General features: G+C 69.8%; 2 protein-coding genes across 2 annotated transcripts in view; one reads left to right on the top strand and one right to left on the bottom strand.

Moving 5' to 3' along the window:
* EPHB4 (EPH receptor B4) overlaps positions 1-5,424 on the top strand; it is a 31,377-nt gene extending 25,953 nt beyond the window's left edge. Inside the window, 4 exon segments of the mRNA XM_075725512.1 lie at positions 111-260; positions 3,394-3,587; positions 4,134-4,298; positions 5,322-5,424. Of these exon segments, the coding sequence (XP_075581627.1) occupies positions 111-260; positions 3,394-3,587; positions 4,134-4,298; positions 5,322-5,424 (612 nt within the window).
* Positions 5,425-6,618: 1,194 nt separating this feature from the next.
* On the bottom strand, positions 6,619-18,301 carry TFR2 (transferrin receptor 2). Its single transcript, XM_075725513.1, is given in 16 exon segments — positions 6,619-6,801; positions 7,359-7,772; positions 9,750-9,890; positions 11,565-11,627; positions 11,629-11,697; positions 11,699-11,779; positions 12,988-13,072; positions 13,535-13,611; positions 13,702-13,769; positions 13,889-13,952; positions 14,508-14,548; positions 14,551-14,589; positions 15,075-15,194; positions 15,918-16,084; positions 16,877-17,013; positions 18,245-18,301. Coding segments are annotated over 16 exon segments (1,806 nt in total).
* Positions 18,302-18,519: the final 218 nt, after the last annotated feature.

Here is an 18,519-nt window from a genome sequence, read left to right on the forward strand (position 1 = left end):
TCCCCCCGCCATGTGGGCCCCTCAGGGGGTGGGTTCCCAGCCGCCGGGGTCCCCCCCCCCCGATCGCCCGGGATCCCCCGTGATCCCCCCGTCCGTCCGTCCGTCGGCAGGGCGGGAAGATCCCGATCCGGTGGACGGCGCCGGAGGCCATCGCCTTCCGCAAGTTCACCTCGGCCAGCGACGCCTGGAGCTACGGCATCGTCATGTGGGAGGTGATGTCCTTCGGCGAGCGCCCGTACTGGGACATGTCCAACCAGGATGTGAGTCGCCCCCCGCCCCCGGGACCCCCGGCGGGTGGGAGGGGAGAGGGGGTCCCCCCCGAACGCCTGGGTGCCCACCCAGACGCCTGGGTGCCCCCCGAACGCCTGGGTGCCCCCCTGAACCCCTGGGTCCCACCTGGACACCTGGGTCCCCACCCAGAGCCCTGGGACCCCCGGCGGCTGGGAGAGGAGAGGGGGTCCCCCCCGAACGCCTGGGTGCCCCCCGAACGCCTGGGTGCCCACCAAATGCCTGGGTCCCCCCCTGAACCCCTGGATCCCACCTGGACACCTGGGTCCCCACCCAGAGCCCTGGGACCCCCAGGGAGTGGGAGGGGAAAGGGGGTCCCCCCCCAAATGCCTGGGTGCCCCTCGAATGCCTGGGTGCCCCCCAGACACCTTGGTCCCCCCTGAACTCCTGGGTCCCCCCCGAATACCTGGGTGCCCCCCAAATGCCTGGGTCCCCCCCTGAACCCCTGGGTCCCCCCCAAACACCTGGGTGCCCCCCAAATGCCTGGGTCCCCCCCTGAACCCCTGGGTCCCCACCCAGAGCCCTGGGACCCCTGGGGGGTGGGAGGGGAGAGGGGGTCCCCCCCCAAATGCCTGGGTCCCCCCCTGAACCCCTGGGTCCCACCCAGACACCTGGGTCCCCACCCAGACCCCTGGGACTCCCAGGGGGTGGGAGGGGAAAGGAGGCCCCCCCCAAATGCCTGGGTCCCCTCCGGACACCTGGGTCCCCCCAGACACCTGGGTCCCCACCCAGACACCTGGGTGCCCCCCAAATGCCTGGGTCCCCCCCAAACCCCTGGGTCCCACCCAGACACCTGGGTCCCCACCCAGACCCCTGGGTTCCCCCCCAAATGTCTGGGTCCCCCCAAACACTTGGGTCCCCCCCGGACACCTGAGTGTCCCCTGAACACCCGCGTCCCCACCCAGATGCGTGGATCCCCCCCGGACCCCTGGGTCCCCCCCAAATGCCTGGGTCCCCCGTAAACCCCCTGGGTCCCCCCCGGACCCCTGGGTCCCCCCCGGCCACTCAGCCCCCCACCTCCTGGGGACCCAGGCACTGGGCCCCGGTGCGGGCAGGGGGCAGCTGGAGCTCGTTAGGAGCAGCTGGGGGTCGTTAGGGTAATTAGGGGTAATTAGGGGTCATTGGGGGCACTTGGCCCTCGGCAGCCTGGGAGGGGCCCAGCTGCTGCAGCCAGACCCTGGTAGGGTGGGGGTCCCCTGGACGCCTGAGACCCCCAGAGCGGGTTTGGGGGGGCCCAGGGCTTCCCTGGACCCTCCGTGGGGTGGGGGCTCCCCCAAACATGTCGGTGAGGGTCCCTGGGTGCCCGGTTGGCCGTGGGTCCCCCCCAGACGCCTGGGTCCCCCCAGAACACCCAGGTCCCGGTAGGTTGGGGTCCCCTGGACGCCTGAGACCCCCAGAGTGGGTTTGGGGGGGCCTGGGGCTTCCCTGGACCCTCCGTGGGGTGGGGGCTCCCCCAAATATGTGGGTGAGGGTCCCTGGGCGCCCACTTGGCCGTGGGTCCCCCCCGGACGCCTGGGTCCTGGTAGGGTGGGGGTCCCCTGGATGCCCGAAACACCCAGAGCGGGTTTGGGGGGGCCCCAGGGCTTCCCTGGACCCTCTGTGGGGTGGGGGCTCCCCCAGATATGTGGGTAAGGGTCCCTGGGTGCCCACTTGGCCGTGGGTCCCCCCCAGACGCCCAGGTCCCCCCAGAACACCCGGGTCCCAGTAGGGTGGGGGTCCCTTGGACACCTGAGACCCCCAGAGCAGGTTTGGGGGGGCCTGGGGCTTCCTTGGGCCCTCTGTGGGGTGGGGGCTCCCCCAAACATGTGGGTGAGGGTCCCTGGGTGCCCGGTTGGCTGTGGGTCCCCCCCGGACGCCCGGGTCCCCCCAGAACGCCTGGGTCCCAGTAGGGTGGGGGTCTTCTGGACGCCTGGGTCTCCCATGGGGCTGGGGCTTCCCTGGACCCTCTGTGGGGTGGGGGCTCCCCCAAATATGTGGGTGCCCCATGGGGCAGAGGGTCCCTGGACACCCAGTTGGCTGTGGGTCCCCCCCGGCAGCCGTGGGTCCCCCCCAGTTGGCCGTGGGTCCCCCCCGGTTTGCCATGGGTCCTCCCTGGCCACCGTGGGTCCCCTCCTGTTGGCCATGGGTCCCCCCCAGCAGCCGTGGGTCCCCTTCCGTTGGCCATGGGTCCCCCCCAGCCACCATGGATACCCCCCCGGTTGGCCATGGGTCCCCCCCGTTGGCCATGGGTCCCCCCCGGTTGGCCATGTGTCCCCCCAGTTGGCTGTGGGTCCCCCCGATTTGCCGTGGGTCCCCCCAGTTGGCCATGGGTCCCCCCTGGTTTGCCGTGGGTCCCCCCACGTTGGTCATGGGTCCCCCCAGTTGGCCATAGGTCCCACCCAGTTGGCCGTGGGTCCCCCCCGGTTTGCCATGGGTCCCCCCCGGCCACCGTGGGTCCTCTTCCATTGGCCATGGGTCCCCCCCGGCCACCATGGATCCCCCCCTTCCGTTGGCCGTGGGTCCCCTTCCGTTGGCCGTGGGTCCCCTTCCGTTGGCCATGGGTCCCCCCCAGCCACCATGGATACCCCCCCGGTTGGCCATGGGTCCCCCCCGTTGGCCATGGGTCCCCCCCGGTTGGCCATGTGTCCCCCCAGTTGGCTGTGGGTCCCCCTGATTTGCCGTGGGTCCCCCCAGTTGGCCATGGGTCCCCCCTGGTTTGCTGTGGGTCCCCCCACGTTGGTCATGGGTCCCCCCAGTTGGCCATAGGTCCCACCCAGTTGGCCGTGGGTCCCCCCCCGGCCACCGTGGGTCCCCTTCCATTGGCCATGGGTCCCCCCCGGCCACCATGGATCCCCCCCTGGTTTGCCGTGGGTCCCCTTCCGTTGGCCGTGGGTCCCCTTCCGTTGGCCATGGGTCCCCCCCGGCCGCCATGGGTCCCCCCAGTTGGCCGTGGGTCCCTCCCGGCCACCGTGGGTCCCCTCCCGTTGGCCATGGGTCCCACCCGGCCACCATGGGTCCCCCCTGGTTGGCTGTGGGTCCCCCCAGTTGGTCATAGGTCCCACCCAGTTGGCCGTGGGTCCCCCCCGGCCGCCGTGGGTCCCCTGAGCACGCGTGTCCCCCCCCAAGGTGATCAACGCCATTGAGCAGGATTACCGGCTGCCCCCGCCGCCCCGCTGCCCCACGGCGCTGCACCGCCTGATGCTGGATTGTTGGCAGCGCGACCGCAACGCCCGCCCTCGCTTCCCCGACATCGTCAGCGCCCTCGACCGCCTCATCCGCCACCCCGCCACCCTCCGCGTCACCGCGCCCGACACCCACCGGTACGCCTGGGGCCTTGGGGGGGGGTCCCGGACACCTGGGTCTTTGGGGAGGGGTTATGGGGTGCTGTGGGGCTGACCTGGACACCTGGGTCATTGGGTGGGGGGTCCCGGATGCCTGGGGATCCGGGTGGGGGGCATCTTGGATGCCTGAGTCCTTGGGTGGGGGGTCCCAAGTGCCTGGGGACCTTGGGGGGGGCATCTTGGATGCCAGGGTCCTTGGGTGGGGGGTCCTGGACATCTGGGTGCCTTTGGGTGGGGGTCCCAGGATGCCTGGGTGCACTTGGCGGGGGGGTTATGGGGTGCTGTGTGGCTGACCTGGACACCTGGGTCCCTGGGTGTGGGGGGGTCCCAGACACCTGGGTCCTTGGGTGGGGGGGTCCTGGGATGCCTGGGGACCCGGGTGGGGGGCATCTTGGATGCCTAGGTCCTTGGGTGGGGGTCCCAGATGCCTGGGTCCTTGGGTGGGGGGGTCTCAGACGCCTGGGTCCCCGTGGGGCGGAGGGTTATGGGGCGCCGTGGGGCTGACCCAGTGCCGGGTTCCCGCAGGCCCTCCCCGCCCCGGCTGGCGCAGCCCGGCCCCCCCGGCCCCCCCGGGCCCCCCTTCGCCTCGGTGGGCGAGTGGCTCCGCACCCTCCAGCTGGGCCGATACGAGGAGACCTTCAGCAGCGCCGGCGTCACCAGCCTGGAGCTGCTGCCGCGGCTGCGCAGCGAGTACGGGGGGACGGGGGGGACGTGGGGACCGGGGGGGACATGGGGGGACGGGGACAGGCATATGGGGGGGCATATGGGGGACGTGGGACCTTGGGGGACATGGGACGGGCGTATGGGGGGACATGTGGGGGTATAGGGGGGGACATGGGGACTGGGGGGGACATGGGAGGGGCATATGGGGGGACATGTGGGGGTATATGGGGGGACATGGGATGGGCATATGGGGGGGCATATGGGGGACATGGAACTTTGGGGGACATGAGATGGGCACATGGGGGGACATGTGGGGGTATATGGGGGGACCTGGGGACTGGAGGGGACATGGGGGGACACGGGACAGGCATACGGGGGGACATATGGGGGACATAGGGGAATATGGGACCTTGGGGGACATGGGTTGGGCATATGGGGGGACATGTGGGGGTATGGGGGGGACATGGGGGGACATGGGGACTGGGGGGGACATGGGAGGGGCATATGGGGGGACATATGAGGGTATATGGGGGATGTATGGGGGATGTGGGGGGACATGGGGACCTTGGGGGACATGGGACGGGCATATGGGGGGACGTATGGGGGACGTGGGGGGACATGGGACCTTGGGGGACATGAGATGGGCATATGGGGGGGCATATGGAGGATGTGGGGGGACATGGGATGTGGGGATATGGGGGACATAGGGGGCATGGGGGACATGAGACCTTGGGGGACGTGGGGGGACACGGGACGTGGGGACATGGGGAACATGGAAGATGGGGACGTGGGGGGATACAGGGGACATGGGAGGACGTGGGGGGTCATGAGGATGTGGGGGGGATACGGAAATGTTGGGGAGCATGGGGAGATGGGGGGGACATGGGGGGACAGGAGGGATGCAGGGGGACGTGGGGGACATCGGGGGACATGGGACATGGAGGGGGTGTGGGTAGCTCGGGGGACATCGGGATATGGGGCCGTGGGAGGACATGGGGGTGACACTGGGGGGCCGTGGGGGTGCAGCGGTGACCCCGGCGTCCCCCGCAGGGACCTGCTGCGCATGGGGGTGACGCTGGCCGGGCACCAGCAGCGGATCCTCGACAGCGCCCAGAGCCTGCAGAGCCTCCCCAAGGGGGACCCCCACTTCTGAGCCCCGCCCCCCGCTGTGGCCACGCCCCTCACAAGATGGCTGCCGGGACGCCATGGACCTGTGCTAAGGGGCTCAGCCCTGGTTGAGTCACCAAGATGGCCGCCGCACCAAGATGGCCACCCCAAGATGGCCGTTGTGCCAAGATGGCCACCCCAAGATGGCCACCGTGCCAAGATGGCTGCCCCAAGATGGCCGTTGTGCCAAGATGGCCGCTGCAAGATGGCCACCATGCCAAGATGGCCACCCCAAGATGGCTGCCGTGCCAAGATGGCCGCCTCGCCCTGTTATACCAAAGTGTGACTTTGCCCCGTGACATCACAGCGACATCACCAGCGCTGATGACATCACCGCTCGCCGCCCGCGGACTCCAGGTTGGTGATGTCACGGGGGAGCGAGGCTGTGGGCGGGGCCTGGCGCGTGATGTCACGCCCTGGGCCTCCGGCGCCACTCGTGACCTCAGTGCCTCCTGGGAGTGGCCGTGACCTCATCACCACAGGGCCACGCCTCCCCGGTGATGTCATAAGGCCGTGATGATGTCGCAGCTCTTTGACACACCCCCATCAAGCCAAAGAGGGCGGGGCCAGGAGGCCACGCCCAGGGGTGGGGCTCAAGACTGGTGCGGTCTGAGTGGGCGGAGCCTATGTGGGTGTGGTCCGGGTGGGCGGGGGCCCCCCAGGCGCCTTTATTATTGGGTGGTTTTGGGTTTGTTTTTAACCAATGGTGTTAATTTATGGCCCGAAGTCGGAGCCAATAAAAGCGGCGACGGCGGCTCCTCCGCGGTATGCAAATGAGGGGGCGGGGCCAGGGGGACCCTCAGGGTGTCCCCAATGTCCAGAGGGGGCCTGGGGGGGCCCCGTTGTCCCCGGGACCACCACGGTCCCAGGGGTCACCAAGGGCCACCATGGTCCCCAGGGCCACCATGGCCACCACTGTCCCCAGGGCCACCACTGTCCCCAGGGCCACCATTGTCCCCATGGTCCCCGTTGTCCCCATTGTCCCCATGGTCACCATTGTCCCCGTTGTCCCCATTGTCCCCATGGTCACCATTGTCCCCATGGTCCCCGTTGTCCCCATTGTCCCCATGGTCCCCATGGTCACCATTGTCCCCATGGTCCCCGTTGTCCCCAGGGCCACCATGGTCCCAGGGGTCACCAAGGGCCACCATGGTCCCCAGGGCCACCATGGTCCCAGGGGTCACCAAGGGCCACCATGGTTCCCATGGTCCCCATTGTCCCTATTGTCCCCATGGTCCCCGTTGTCCCCAGGGCCACCACGATCCCAGGGGTCCCCATGGCCCCCAGGGCCACCATTGTCCCCATGGTCCCCATTGTCCCCAGGGCCACCACGGTCTCCAACATCCCCAAGGCCACCACGATCCTAGGTGTCCCCATGGTCCCAGGGGTCACCATGGGCCACCATGATCCTGGATGTCCCCAGGGCCACCACGGTCCCCGCTGTCCCCATCATCCCCAGGGCCACCACGGTCTCCAACATCCCCAGGGCCACCACGGTCCCCGCTGTCCCCACGGTCCCCGTCGTCCCCAGGGCCACCATGGTCTCAAATGTCCCCAGGGCCACCACGATCCCAGGTGTCCCCATGCTCCCCATCATCCCCAGGGCCACCACGGTCTCCAACGTCCCCAGGGCCACCACGATCCCAGGTGTCCCCATGGTCCCAGGGGTCACCAAGGGCCACCATGATCCTTGATGTCCCCAGGGCCACCACGGTCCCCATTGTCCCCATGCTCCCCATTGTCCCAGGTGTCCCCGTTGTCCTCATAGTCCCAGGTGTCCCCATATTCCCAGCTGTCCCCGTTGTCCCCATCATCCCAGGTGTCCCCAGGGCCACCACGGTCCCCGCTGTCCCCATTGTCCCCAGGGCCACCATGGTCCCCGCTGTCCCCATCGTCCCCAGGGCCACCATGGTCTCCAACATCCCCAGGGCCACCCCAGTCCCCGCTGTTCCCACGGTCCCCATTGTCCCCAGGGCCACCATGGTGCCCGCTGTCCCCATGGTCCCCATCGTCCCCAGGGCCACCATGGTCTCCAACATCCCCAGGGCCACCCCGGTCCCCGCTGTCCCCATTGTCCCAGATGTCCCCACGGTCCCAGGTGTCCCCGCGGTCCCAGGTGTTCCCGGCCAGGGCCCAGGCTGTCCCCTGCAGGGTCCAGGCCAGCAGGGCCAGGCGACGGCGGAGGTGGCCACTGTCCCCTGGCGTCCCCTGGCCGCGTCCCCTCCCCAGCTGGGCCGCCAGCGCCGCCAGCGTGTGGTCCCCTCGGCCCAGCAGCACGTGGCGGAAGGGGGTGGCCAGGGGGGACACAAAGGGGGACAGGAGCGAGGCCTCCGCCTGGGGACGGGGACGCGGTCAACGGGATGGGGACGGGGATGGGGACAGGGATGGGAATGGGGACAGGGACGCGGTCAACGGGATGGGGACGGGGATGGGGACAGGGACGTGGTCAAGGTGTCGATGGGGACGGGGATGGGGACGTGGTCAAGGTGTCGATGGGGACAGGGATGGGGACAGGGATGGGAATGGGGACAGGGACACGGTCAAGGGAATGGGGACAGGGATGGGGACAGGGACGGGAATGGGGACAGGGACGTGGTCAAGGTGTCGATGGGGATGGGGCCACCATCAACGGGATGGGGACGGGGATGGGGACACCGTTAGTGGGGACAGGGACGGGAGCGGGGACAGGGACGTGGTCAAGGGGATGGGGACAGGGATGGGGACACCAACACCAGGGATGGGAATGGGGACAGGGACGTGGTCAAGGGAATGGGGACGGGAATGGGGACAGGGACGGGAATGGGGACAGGGACGTGGTCAAGGTGTCGATGGGGATGGGGCCACCATCAACGGGATGGGGACAGGGATGGGGACACCGTTAGTGGGGACAGGGATGGGAATGGGGACAGGGACACGGTCAAGGGGATGGGGACATGGTCAATGGGGACAGGGCCACCATCAATGGGATGGGGACAGGGATGGCGACACCAACACCATCAGTGGGGACAGGATGGGGACACGGTCAATGGGGACATGGCCACCGACCATCAACGGGATGGAGACAGGGGTGGGGACATCGTCAGTAGGGACAGGAACAGGAATGGGGACAGGGATGTGGTCAACAGGATGGGGACAGGGATGGGGACACGGTCAGTGGGGACAGGGCCACCATCAACGGGATGGGGACAGGGATGGGGACAGGGACAGGAATGGGGACAGGGATGTGGTCAAGGGAATGGGGACAGGGATGGGGACAGGGACGGGAATGGGGACAGGGACGTGGTCAAGGTGTCGATGGGGATGGGGCCACCATCAACGGGATGGGGACAGGGATGGCGACACCAACACCAGGGACGGGAATGGGGACAGGGACACGGTCAAGGGGATGGGGACACCGACGGGAATGGGGACAGGGATGTGGTCAAGGGAATGGGGACAGAGATGGGGACACCGACGGGAATGGGGACAGGGATGGGGACAGGGACGGGAATGGGGACAGGGACGTGGTCAAGGTGTCGATGGGGATGGGGCCACCATCAACGGGATGGGGACAGGGATGGGGACACCATTAGTGGGGACAGGGACGGGAGTGGGGACAGGGACACGGTCAAGGGGATGGGGACAGGGATGGGGACACCAACACCAGGGACGGGAATGGGGACAGGGACGTGGTCAAGGGGATGGGGACAGGGATGGGGACACCGACGGGAATGGGGACAGGGATGGGGACACCAACGGGAATGGGGACAGGGATGTGGTCAAGGGAATGGGGACAGAGATGGGGACACCGACGGGAATGGGGACAGGGATGGGGACACTGACGGGAATGGGGACAGGGATGTGGTCAAGGTGTTGATGGGGACGGGGCCACCATCAACGGGATGGGGACAGGGATGGGAATGGGGACAGGGACACGGTCAAGGGGATGGGGACGGGGCCACCATCAATGGGATGGGGACAGGGATGGGGACAGGGATGGGGACGCCTTGGGGACAGGATGGGGACAGGGACAGGGATGGGGACTGGGATGGGGACAGGGATGAGGACGCCTTGGGGACAGGATGGGGACAGGGATGGGGACGCCTTGGGGACAGGATGGGGACAGGGACTGGGATGGGGACAGGGATGAGGACGCCTTGGGGACAGGATGGGGACAGGGATGGGGACGCCTTGGGGACAGGATGGGGACAGGGACAGGGATGGGGACAGGGATGGGGACAGGGATGAGGACACGGTCAGTGGGGACAGGGATGGGGACAGGGACGTGGTCGCGGGGGCCAGGGAGGGGCACAGGGTGACGGTGCCACTCACGGCCATGATGCGGGCGTTGAAGCCGCGGTTGAGGCGCTCGTTGGTGGCCTCGGAGCCGGCCATCTCCCGGCGCAGCGTCTCGGCCGCCCGGACGACGTCACCGCGGGCCGAGGACAGGCACTGCAGGGACAGGCCCTGCGCCTGGGGACAGCGGGGACAGTGGGGCCACTGGGGCCACCATGGGGCCACTGGGGCCACCATGGGGACACAGGGGCCACTGGGGCCACCATGGGGCCACTGGGGACAGGCACTGCAGGGACAGGCCCTGCGCCTGGGGACAGCGGGGACAGTGGGGCCACTGGGGCCACCATGGGGCCACTGGGGCCACCATGGGGACACAGGGGCCACTGGGGCCACCATGGGGCCACTGGGGACAGGCACTGCAGGGACAGGCCCTGCGCCTGGGGACAGCGGGGACAGTGGGGCCACTGGGGCCACCATGGGGCCACTGGGGCCACCATGGGGACACTGGGGACATTGGGGCCACTGGGGCCACCCTGGGGCCACTGCGGGCACCATGGGGCCACTGGGGCCATCAGGGACATTGGGGCCACCATGGGGACACAGGGGCCACTGGGGCCACCATGGGGCCACTGGGGACAGGCACTGCAGGGACAGGCCCTGCGCCTGGGGACAGCGGGGACAGTGGGGCCACTGGGGCCACCATGGGGCCACTGGGGCCACTGGGACCACCATGAGGCCACCGGGGACACTGGGGCCACCATGGGGACATTGGGGCCACCATGGGGACACTGGGGACATTGGGGACACCATGGAGGCATTGGGGCCACCCTGGGGATACTGGGGCCACCATGGGGCCATCATGAGGCCACTGGGGCCTCCAGGGACATTGGGGCCACCATGGGGCCACTGGGGCCATTGGGGCCACCATGGGGACATTGGGGCCAGCAGGGCCACCATGGGGCCACCATGAGGCCACTGGGGCCACCAGGGACATTGGGGCCATTGGGGCCAGCGGGGCCACCATGGGGACACTGGGGCCATTGGGGCCACCATGGGGACATTGGGGCCACTGGGGCCACCCTGGGGCCACTGGGGCCACTGGGGCCACCAGGGACATTGGGGCCAGCGGGGCCACCATGGACATTGGGGCCACCATGGGGACACTGGGGACATTGGGGCCACCCTGGGGCCACTGCGGGCACCATGGGGCCACCAGGGACATTGGGGCCACCATGGGGACACTGGGGGCCACCATGGGGACATTGGGGCCAGCGGGGCCACCATGGACATTGGGGCCACCATGGGGACACTGGGGCCACTGGGGCCACCCTGGGGCCACTGCGGGCACCATGGGGCCACTGGGGCCACCAGGGACATTGGGGCCACCATGGGGACACTGGGGCCACCATGGGGACATTGGGGCCAGCAGGGCCACCATGGACATTGGGGCCACCATGGGGACACTGGGGACATTGGGGCCACTGGGGCCAACCCTGGGGCCACTGCGGGCACCATGGGGCCACTGGGGCCACCAGGGACATTGGGGCCACCATGGGGACACTGGGGCCACCATGGGACCACTGGGGCCACCAGGGACATTGGGGCCACCATGGGGACACTGGGGACATTGGGGCCACTGGGGCCACCCTGGGGCCACTGCGGGCACCATGGGGCCACTGGGGCCACCAGGGACATTGGGGCCACCATGGGGACACTGGGGCCACCATGGGACCACTGGGGCCACCAGGGACATTGGGGCCACCATGGGGCCACCAGGGCCACTGGGGCCACCATGGGGCCATTGGGGCCACCATGTGGCCCTTGGGGCGCGGCCGGCGGGCGGGGGCTGACCTGCAGGGGCGCCAGGCGGCGCAGGAGGGCGTCCCCCAGCCCGCGGGGGTCCAGGGGCAGGGCGGGCGTCGTGGCCCAGGCGCAGCAGCAGCTCCGCGGCCACCGCGGCCACCGCCCGGGCCACCGCCGGCAGGCCGTCCCCGCAGCCGGCCCTGCAGCCGGCCCAGCGTGTCCTCGCGCGTCCCCAGCGCCGCCCGCGACCACCCGCCGGGAGCCTGGGGGACACGGGGGGGACACGGGGGGACATGGGACATGGACAGTGATGGGGACACAGGGGGGACACGGGGACACGGGGGGGACACGGGGACACAGGGGAACACGGGGGAACATGGGGGGGATATGGGGGGGACTTGGGGACACAGGGGGGACATGGGGACACGGGGGGACACAGGGGGACATGGGGGACGTGGGGGGACGTGGGGGGACACGGGGACATGGACAGTGATGGGGACATGGGGGGGACATGGTGAGGGGACATGGGGACACGGGGGGACACGGGGGGACACGGGGGGACATGAGGACAGGGACAGTGATGGGGACATGGGGACACAGGAGGGACACGGGGATGTGGACAGTGATGGGGACATAGGGGGACATGGGGACACGGTGGGGACACGGGGGGGGGACATGGGACATGGGGACATGGGGGGACATGGGGACATGGGGGGACATGGGGGGGACATGGGGGGGACATGGGGACATGGGGGGGACATGGGGGACACAGGGGGACGGGGACATGGGGACACAGGGGGACATGGTGAGGGGGACATGGGGATGTGGGGACACGGACAGTGATGGGGACATGGGGACACGGGGACATGAGACACGGTGAGGGCACATGGGAAGGACATGGGGACACGGAGGGGACATGGGACGCGGTGAGGGGACATGGGGGGGACATGGGGACATGGTGAGGGGACATGGGGACACGGAGGGGACATGGGGACATGGACGCGGTGAGGGGACATGGGGGGGACACGGGGACATGGTGAGGGGACATGGGGACATGGGACGCGGGTGAGGGAACATGTGGGGGACATGTGGGGGACATGGGGACACGGGGGGGACAGGGACAGTGATGGGGACATGGAGACATGGTGATGGGGACACGGGGGACACATGGGGACACAGGACACAGTGAGGGGACATGGGGACACATGGGGGGACATGGGGACACAGGGGGACATGGTGAGGGGACATGGGGATGTGGGGACACGGAGGGGACATGAGACACGGTGAGGGGACATGGGGACATGGTGAGGGGGACATGGGGGGGACATGGGGACACAGAGGGGACATGGGGACCAGGGACAGTGATGGGGACATGGGGACACAGAGAGGGGACACGCGGGGGGGGGCGTGGGGGTGGTCGGTGGTGGGGACACTTGGGGACACTTGGGGACACGGCGGGGGGGGTCCCCACCTCGTCGAAGCTGAGCTCCACGGCCGGGACCCCGGCGGCGGCCGTGAAGGGGAAGGCGCCGCTTTCGGGGGGCAGCGGCCGGATCCTGGGGGGCACCCAGGCGTCCGGCCCCGCCCCCACCCCCAAAAAGGGGGACCCAGGCTTTTGGGGACCCCCCCAAAGGGACCCAGGCTTTTGGGGACCCCCACCCCACCCGAGGGGACCCAGGCTTTTGGGGAGCCCCCTCCCCCCCCGAGGGGACCCAGAATTTTGGGGGGACCCCCCCCCCAGCGGACCCAGATTTTTGGGCTCCCCCCCAAACAGGACCCCGATTTTTGGGGACCCCCACCCCCCCAAAAGAGGACCCAGGCTTTTGAGGACCCCCCCCCCCAAAGGGGACCCAGATTTTTCAGGACCCCCCCCCTCCCCCAACAGGACCCCCGATTTTTGGGTCCCCCCTCCCCCAACAGGACCCGGATTTTTTGGGGACCACCCCCAAACAGGACCCCGATTTTGGGGGCCCCCCCGATTTTTGGGGACCCCCCCCCGATTTGGGCCCCCCCCTCACACGTCGCTCTCCCAGGCCCGGCCCGGGCGTGTCACCCGCTCCAGGAGGCTCCTCCCCCCCTCGTTGGGGCTCTCCACCTTGGGGGGAGGGGCGGGGGGAGGGGTGAGGGGGGGGGCACCCCCCAGACCCCCGCCCCCCCCCTCCCACCCCCCCCGCCCCTCCCCCACCTGGCTGAGGGCGCTCCCGATGAGGTTGACCAGCGTGGGGCTGGTTTTGGCCACCAAACGGTCGTCACCTGGGGGGGGGGAGGGGCAGGGGGGGGTTAGGGGGAGCCGGGGGGGGGGGGGAGGGGCAGGTACACACCCCTCCCCCACCCCGAAATCCTGGGGGGGGGGCGCGGGGGGAGGGGCTCACCCAGCACGGCCTGGTCCAGGCTGATGTAGGCGGCCACCTTGGTGTGCAGGAGGGCGGGGTAGCCCTGGGGGTCATGGGGGTCATGGGGGGGTCACAGGGGTCATGGGGGGGTCACAGAGGGGTCACAGGGGCTCAAAGTGGTCATGGAGGGATCACAGGGGTCATAGGGTCACAGAGGGGTCACAGTGGTCATGGAGGGGTCACAGAGGGGTCATAGAGGGGTCACAGGGGGTCACAGTGGTCATGGAGGAGTGACGGGAGTCATGGTGGGGTCACAGGGGGTCACGGAGGTCATGGGGGAGTCACAGAGGTGTCATGGAGGGGTCACGGGCTCACAGTGGTCATGGAGGGGTCACAGGGGTCATAGGGTCACAGAGGGGTCACGGGAGTCATGGTGGGGTCACAGGAGGTCATGGGGGTCATGGTGGGGTCACAGGAGCTCATGGGAGGTCACAGAGGGGTCATGGGGGGTCATGGTGGGGTATGGTGGGGGTCACAAAGAGGTCATGGTCGGGTCACGGGAGTCGTGGGGTCATGGAGGGGTCACAGTGGGGTCATGGAGGGGTCACAGGGAGGTCACGGAGGGTCACAGGGAGGTCACCGGGGGGTCAGGGTTCACCTCCAGCCACTCGGTGGCCCCCAAATGCCCGAATTCGCCCCGTCCCAGCTGACGAAGAGCAGCGTGCGCCGGAGCTGGAACCCTGCGGGGACCCGGCGTCGGGGGCACCCGGGGGTGGGGGGCACCCAGGTGTCCGGGGGGGGGATTTGGGGGCACCCAGTGTCTGGAGGGTGGGGATCTGGGGGGTCCCAAGGGTGGGGGGCAGCCAGGTGTCCGGGGGGGGGGGGATTTGGGGGGACCCAGGTGTCCGGGGGGACCCAGGAGGCCGGGGGGGGGGGGTCCCAAGGGTGGGTGGGGGGAACCCAGGTGTTTGGGGGGGGAGAATTTGGGGGGACCCAGGTGTCTGGAGGGGGGATCTGTGGGGTCCCAAGGGTGGGGGGCACCCAGGCATGGGGGGGGGATCTGGGGGGACCCAGGTGTCCAGGGGGGACCCAAGGGGGGAGGGGGGGGAACCCAGATGTTCAGGGGGCCAAGCCCCTCCCTTTTCACACCCCCCCCACCCAAAGACCCCGCCCTTGGCCCCACCCCCTCCCGGCCCCGCCCCTCCCGGCCCCGCCCCTCCCTCACCGTCCCGCCCCATGGCGGCGAAGAGGTGGGCCAGCTCCAGCAGCAGGGCGGTGCCCACCCCCGAGGCCGCCGCCCCCGGCCCCAGCGAATCCCGCTGCGCCCCCACGATGACGTAACAGTCTGCGAGGGGGCGGGGTCAGGCCGGCTGGCTCCACCCCCTCTCCTCAAGCCACACCCCCTAATGGGGGGGGCAGCACCAATGGGCCTCCCCCACCCACCCTGTGTTGGCTCCGCACCCTCTGCCAACCCCACCCTTCCCCTTAGCTCCACCCCAAACACAAGCCACACCCCCTTTAGCCCCACCCCTTTAGCCCCACCCCCTTTACCCCACCCCCTTTAGCCCCACCCACTTCAGCCCCACCCACTTCAGCCCCATCCCACCCCCTTTAGTCCCTCCCCCTTTAGCCCCACCCCTTTCCCATCCCACCCCCTTTAGCCCCTCCCCCTTTAGCCCCACCCCTTTCCCCACCCCACCCCCTTTAGCCCCTCCCCCTTTGGCCCCACCCCTTTCCCACCCCACCCCCTTTAGCCCCTCCCCCTTTAGCCCCACCCCTTTCCCACCCCACCTACCTTGCCCACACCCCCTACAGCACCCCCCAGGCAGGGGTTGCCCCGCCCCCTGGCCCCACCCCCCGGGCCACACCTCCAATTAACCCCCGCCCCCACTGGCCACACCCCGACTGGCCACGCCCCCAACCTGACCACACCCACCCCCCACAGATCCTCCCTGCAGCAGCCTCCCCCCCAGTTCCCCTTCCCCTCCATGGCCCCGCCCTCCTTGTAGCCACGCCCCCTTTGGCCACACCCCCTCCGGCCACGCCCCCTTTAGCCCCGCCCCCTCACCGGGCTCCAGCCGCCCCTCCAGGGCCCCGAAGACGCTGGTGAGGGTCCCCGGCGCCGTCCCCGGGGCCACGCTGAGCCGCAGCCGCCGGCCCCCCGGGCCCGGTTGGTACCGGAGCCCCCGTCCGGGGGGGCCCCACCGCGCCGGCGCCCGCGGGCCCCCCAGCACCCTGCGCAACGGGGGACCCCGGCGTCGGGGGGGGCCACGGCCAAGTGGGCGCCCAGGGACCCTCACCCACATATTTGGGGGAGCCCCCACCCCACGGAGGGTTCAGGGAAGCCCTGGGCCCCCCCAGACCCGCTCTGGGGGTCTCAGGCGTCCAGGGGACCCCCACCCTACCGGGGACCCAGGTGTCTGGGTGCAGCAGCCGGGCCAAGGGCCCCCAATGACCCCCAATGACCCCTAATGACCCCTAATGACCCTAATGACCCTAACGACCCCCAGCTGCTCCTAATGAGCTCCAGCCGCCCCTGCCCACACCTGGGTCGTCCCCCCCCCCCCCGCCCCCCACCCCCGGGGCACCCGGGGTCCGGGTGGGTCAGAGCAGCCCGGGAGCACCCAGCGGGTAGGAGGGGGACCCCCATGGCCCCCCTGGGGGGGGGGACCCGGCGGTTTTGGGGGGGACCCGGGGGTCCGGGGGACACCTGGGGGCTGGGGGGGGCCCAGGTGCTTGGGGGAATGCAGGCGCCTGGGGGGGGACCCGGGGATTTGGGGGGGACCTGGGGGTCCGGGGGGGACCCGGGGGGGGGACCTGGGGGTCAGGGGGGGAGCCGGGGGGTTGGGGACACCCAGACATCTGGGGGGGGACCCAGGCACCCGGGGGGACCCAGGTGTTTGGGGGGGACCCGGGCATTTAGGGGGGGACCTGGGGGTCTGGGGGGGTACCCAGGTGTTCAGAGGGGGGGAGGCAGGGGTTTGGGGGGGCCCCAGGGGTTTGGGGGTGCCGGGGGTCCGGGCGTACCGCAGCAGGCGGGCGGCGGTGGCGGCGCTGAGGGGGTGGGCGGGGATGGGGGGCAGCCCCGGGGGGCGCCGGGGGGGGGCCCGGCCCGTGAAGGAGGGGAACCCCCGGCTGTAGGGGTCCCCCGAGCCCTCCTGTACCTGTGGGGACGAATCAGACCCGGGGACCCCCCCCGAGCCCCCCCAAATTCCCCCCCACAGCATCCCCAACCCCCCCGACCCCCCCTAAACACCCCAAGCCCCACCGGATCCATCCCAAATCCCCCTCAGCCCCCTGAACCCCTCCACCCCCCAAATTCCCTCCCAGCCCCCCCAAATGCCCCCAGCCCCCCATTCCCGCCCCCCAGCCTCCCAAATCCCCCCATACAACCCTAAACCCCACCCCCAGCCCCCCAAATCCCCCCATAGCGCCCTAAACCCCACCCCCAGCTCCCCAAATCCCCCCATAGCACCCTAAACCCCCACCCCCAGCCCCCCAAATCCCCCATAGCACCCTAAACCCCCCCCACCCCCCCTCCCCAAAATCCCCCCATAGTGTCCCAAATCCCCAACCCCAGCCCCCCAAATCCCCCCAAATCATCCTAACCCCCCACCCCCAGACCCCCAAATCCCCCCACAGCACCCTAAACCCCCACCCCAGCCCCCCAAATCCCCCCATAGCACCCTAAAATCCTCCATACCCACCCCCCAGCCCCCCAAATCCCCCCATAATGCCCTAAACCCCCCACCCCAGCCCCCCAAATCCCCCCATAGCACCCTAAACCCCACCCCCAGCCCCCCAAATCCCCCCATAGCACCCTAAACCCCCCCACCCCCCCCCCCTCCCCAAATCCCCCCATAGTGTCCCAAACCCCCAACCCCAGCCCCCCAAATCCCCCCAAATCCCCCCAAATCATCCTAACCCCCCCCACCCCCAGACCCCCAAATCCCCCCACAGCACCCTAAACCCCCACCCCAGCCCCCCAAATCCCCCCATAGCACCCTAAAATCCTCCATACCCACCCCCCAGCCCCCCCAAATCCCCCCATAATGCCCTAAACCCCCACCCCAGCCCCCCAAATCCCCCCATAGCACCCTAAAATCCTCCATACCCACTCCCCAGCCGCCCCAAATCCCCCATAATGCCCTAAAACCCCCACCCCCAGCCCCCCCAAATCCCCCCATAGTGCCCTAAACCCCCACCCCAGCCCCCCAAATCCCCCCATAGCGCCCTAAAATCCTCCATACCCACCCCCCAGCCCCCCAAATCCCCCATAATGCCCTAAACCCCCACCCCAGCCCCCCAAATCCCCCCATAGCACCCTAAACCCCCCCACCCCCACCCCCCAGCACCCCAAACCTCCCCAGCCCCCCCAATCTCCCCCCCACTCACGTGCACGGTGACGGCCGTGTCCCCCCCCAGCCCCAGCCCCCCCCCGGGCCCGGCCATGTCCTGGGGGTCCGGGTACAGCAGCACCCCCACGGCCCCCGCCCCCGCTGCGGCCGCCACCTGCAGGGGCAGGTGTCGGGGACCCCACCTCCGCCCCTCCCCCCATCCACCCCTCCCCCCCCGTCCAGGGGACCCCCACATCCACCCCTCCCCCACCATCTGAGGGGCCAGGGTTTGGGGACCCCCCCATCCACCCCTCCCCCATCCACCCCTCCCCC

This window comes from Pelecanus crispus, chromosome 32 (genome assembly GCF_030463565.1).
Source record: "Pelecanus crispus isolate bPelCri1 chromosome 32, bPelCri1.pri, whole genome shotgun sequence".
Lineage (NCBI taxonomy): Eukaryota > Metazoa > Chordata > Aves > Pelecaniformes > Pelecanidae > Pelecanus > Pelecanus crispus.